Source organism: Epinephelus fuscoguttatus, linkage group LG5, assembly GCF_011397635.1.
Source record: "Epinephelus fuscoguttatus linkage group LG5, E.fuscoguttatus.final_Chr_v1".
In the NCBI taxonomy this organism is placed as follows: Eukaryota; Metazoa; Chordata; class Actinopteri; order Perciformes; family Serranidae; genus Epinephelus; species Epinephelus fuscoguttatus.
The window spans coordinates 32,747,350-32,751,843 of NC_064756.1; the positions used below are offsets into that span (position 1 = coordinate 32,747,350).

A 4,494-nucleotide genomic window follows, 5' to 3' on the forward strand; every position below is an offset into this window, starting at 1 on the left:
AGGAACTTCATGAGCAGCATCAGGACCAAGTGTTTGCCAGAGGGAAAAAGACATGCTCTGAAGAAACTTTGGGTTCAGGGATCACAGCGGATGCCACAGGTGTAGCCGCTGGGCTCAACAGAGTAATGGCTGTTCAGACTGCAATCATGAACCCTCAGTTCATGAATTTCTGCTTCCCTGGTTCTGTGATGGAGTACGATGTTGAGAAAAGTCTGGATGGGAGTCTCTTGGGCGAGGCAGAAAATGACGAGGACTACAAAGAGACCACTAGGGACTTGCTGAGCTTCATAGACTCAGCCTCCAGCAATATCAAGCTGGCTCTGGACAAGCCAGTGAAATCCAAGAGGAAAGTGAACCACCGGAAGTATCTACAGAAGCAGATCAAAAGGTGCACCGGCATTATAACACCAGGAAACGTAGCAGAAGCCCCAGTTAAAAGACAGGGTTCCCCCCTGGCTCAGCCCAGCCCTTTGCAGAGCAAAACTCTACCTAAACGTGATGGGGTCCAGGCCAACTTACAGAGTAAGAGCCTGGCAGCTCTTTTTAGCCCTGTGAAGGATATAAGGGGTGAAAAAGCCAAGAAACCACCCCTGAGGCATCGCAATCTGCCCCCCTCTTTTTTCACTGAGCCTGCCAACTGCTCCAAAGTCAGCTCCACATCTGGGATGACGTTGAAGGACTTGGAACGAGGCAATCCTGAGGCTGCAGAGTTCTTCGAGCTCTTGGGGCCTGATTACAGCAACATGGTCAGCGACCAGGACCTTTATCAAAGCATGCCTGTGCGGGTGCAGCCAGAGATGGGAGGCCCTGATCCTGCTTCCTACGATGCCCACCATTTAGTCGGTGGTCTCCTGTACGCTGAGCCCTGGACTAGCTGCTCAGGACCCTCTAAAAAACTAGGGGAGAGCCTGCGTACAGGCCCAACCCAGCCTCCTGTCTACTGTCCCTCTGAGGCTGCCTCTGGGCCCATAGAGGACAACGCACTGTGCACTTTGGCCTTCCCCAACTTCTTCACAGACTGCTCCATACCTCAGGTCACTTATGATTTAAGTGGTGGTTATAACAGAGCTAATTATTCATCTCTATGAGAAACTGACAACTCTGTTCTTAGAAGTGCTGTTAAAAAGATAAAGTTGCTGTGAGAAGTTTAACACTAGTCTAAGAAAGTTACTGTATCATATTTGTTGATCTGTTGTGGCAGTCATATTGCAACTGGATTTAAATATTTTGTATCATCCTCTCTCAACAACATGTGTGACTTTTCCTAAGAGAAACATGACGTCTTTCATAAAAAAAATGTCCAAAGCTTCTCAAGTGACTGAATACTTTTCAACACCCCAGTTTAATTTACGACAGTTCTGTTAAATTGTTCCACACGTGGATATTATTTTCTGTATCTCAGGCAATTTTCTAATGACATTCTGAATGAAAATACATCTGACTTTGGGTATGCTTCAGCTTTGTCAGCAGAGTATGTGAGTCTGTTCATTAGGATGCATCTTATTAATTTGGGTATTTGTTACTGTAGTCATTTCATCCCAACATTTTCACATTTTGCGAAACAAAAACACACAAGCTGCGGAAATAGCTGTTGGTTTAGTACACTAAACATCACTTATTGCTAGAAGATGAGATTATAGAAGTGTTTGTCACTGTTTGTCGCTGCAGCAGTCTCTCAGCAAGGCACTTTTTCACTCCTGTAAGTAAGAGCTCTGTGTGGAGACATACTGTAGAGGGGGGAACTCATTTTTTGCTGAAATGATGATGACAACAATGTGTGATGCCGTGTTTGTTTGACAACATTTTACAGCTCAGAAATGATTTCCAGTCAGCAGATTTACCATTTGTATCAATTTTGTTGGAGAAGCCTTAAATGTATCTAGCTATTGTAAGAGGACAAAATAAAGCTGGTCTTTATTACTGGGACAACAGCGTCAGTTTTTGTGTACATCACTAATCATAAGTGTTAAGGTGTGATTATCAAAATACAGGAGGGCAAAAACACTGCATGGAATAATGTCTCTAAAATGCATTTATAGTCTTGTATTTAGGTCTCGTATTTTGTCTTGCAAATAAAGAGGAACTGAGGAATTAAAGTCCTGAACCTCCTTTGGGAGTCAGATCAACAAACTCTGTTGAGTGTTTTTAAATAATCATTAATTCAAAATCTATTTATTCTTAAAGACATTTTATTGATGCATCTTTGCCCTGATTTGTTCTTATATGTTTTGCTTGTGTTTGTATTTATTTATTCAATGCTTTTTTCATTCTTCTGTAACTGCAAAGCACTGTGTTACCTTGGGTTTGGAGAGTGCTTTATAAATAAAGATGTATTTACTTACTATTAGGAAGCAATCCAGTGCAACTGTCCCGTATTAAACTATGAAAGAGTTGAATCAAAACAGAAAACACTAAGGTAATGCTCTGAGCAAAAACAGAACAGTTGAAGTATCTACTGCAGGGCTGACGTATTGCATTGCATTACATCCATCAGATGCTTCCATCGTTCTTGTCACAAAGAGTATATAAATTATATAAGATTTATAATTCACTCTAATATGAATATTAATATATGAGTTGCTTTAAAAGGCTAATTACTGGATGCTGATTTCATACTATACCAATATGTTCTGTGTCTGTTCCAATAAATTGAGATTCCTGTCTCTTGTGATTAGATGTTAGTCAAAAGGGGGAAAAAAAAACACCTAACAAATCCGAGGAGTAAAAAAAAAAGAAAAGATTTTATAACTTTAGCACATTGGAGAAAGAATCCAGTGCTGCATGATTAATTTTACATTTCCTCTGGGACTGAGAGCCGGCTGGTAAACACCCTGTGCAACATAAACACCTCAAAGTGTTGTGAGATTAGAAAAATGAAAGTTCATGTAAATGTTAAACCTCTTCACATCATTACCCATAATTAACTTTACAACAAACATGTTCTTGTTTCCACTAATGAGCAAAGATGGAGGAAGTGTGACATTCATGTCAATTATATTCCAGCATTTGGCCACCACAGCAGTCCACTAGTTTATTTATTGGCTAATAAATATGGGCATTGTGCTAATACTTGCTGAGGATTCATGTATTTCCTGCAGTTTTTACATTAAGTTGGTGAAGCTGAAAACTTTCCATACCATTACCTTCTCACAGGAGGTCTGTCCCCGGAGATTTGAATACCATGACCCAACTAATATCACCCTCTGCTGGCTGTTGAAGGTCCATTTGTTCACCTCCCAACATGGAGACAAAATATCATGGTGCAGAAATTCTGTCTCAGCCATAAGTCTGCATGATGAACTCTCAAAAGCTGAAAAAAGAGTCACATTGCATGAGTCTGTGGCCTAAATGTTACTAACTAAACTAAACTACAACTAAAACATGCTAGGAATGGATGAATTACGGTACAGGCACAGAGGCTCAAAGTGTCAGGGGCCACCCCAGCCTTCACCTGCAGAATGCAACTCAAATTAACATCTGTTGACGAGGAAGAGACTCAACATCACCACAAACAGACACAAAAGGATGACAAAGAGATGCAAAGGAACAGCAAACAGACACGAAATTATTACAAAAATGGGCAAAACAAGCACAAAGAGACACAAAACAACCACATGAAGACACATAACAACTACAAAGTGACAAAAATTAATTAGAGACACAAAATGATCTCAAAAAGGCACAAAAAAAGATGCAAACTACCATAAGGTCTTGCCCCTGTGTAAGAGGGATGATGGGGTCCTTTGCCTATCTCTGCTCAGGGACCCATAGTCTCATAATTCACTCATAATAGGGTCTGCAAACCTGAGTACATTTTGTGCAAAAGCAATAAGCGCATCCTGGTTGTTGCAAATATTAGAGACGTCTTTTTTAATAACATAAAGAAATATTCCCTGTGATACCCGTCTGTTCAGCATTGATCAGAAACTATACAAGAGGAATTTCAAATCAAGAGAAGTCCCTAAACTCACATTTCATATTTTCCCCCCCAGTTTTTATGACAACTTTAGCTTTTCAGTTAACTCAACATGCATGATTTCACTCAACGCTGTATCATGTCATCTTAGTCAAACATGAACACACACTGAGATCTGACCAACAGTCCTCAGGTCTTACTTGGCAGCTCAGATGGAGTTTCCTGCGGATTAAGTGCCTTGACTTGTTATTGAAGGATGCAAGAGCAATTTTCAGTATTTCTCCACAATTTATTGACCCATAGCTCACTCCCTTCCTCAATTTTCAATAAAGTAACAACATAAAATGGCAGAGCACCACAAATATGTCCATCAATGCTGTATCCGCAGGCCTGAAAGCAGTTCTCAATGAGCACACTAGATGGCAGTAATGTTCCATTGAAAAGCCAATGTCCACCACTCCCATTCAGACGCAAAGGCTCTTGTATCTGATGCATGAGATTATGTATGAAATTGTAGCCTTGTGCTTCTTCAGATGTCTTTCCATAAAATGAATCTGTCCTGAATTTATTAAGTTGGA

The 4,494-nt window shown here is 40.5% G+C and overlaps 1 protein-coding gene across 1 annotated transcript; it reads left to right on the forward strand.

The window, feature by feature from the left end:
• On the forward strand, window positions 1-1,919 carry LOC125888745 (protein FAM181B). Its single transcript, XM_049576294.1, has one exon. The coding sequence runs from the start codon at window positions 126-128 to the stop codon at window positions 1,086-1,088; it is 963 nt and encodes a 320-aa protein (XP_049432251.1). The 5' UTR covers window positions 1-125; the 3' UTR covers window positions 1,089-1,919.
• Window positions 1,920-4,494: the final 2,575 nt, after the last annotated feature.

Coding starts and splice junctions, on each gene's coding strand:
- LOC125888745 (XM_049576294.1), top strand. CDS start 126: ATGGCTGTTCAGACTGCAATCATGAACCCTCAGTTCATGAATTTCTGC.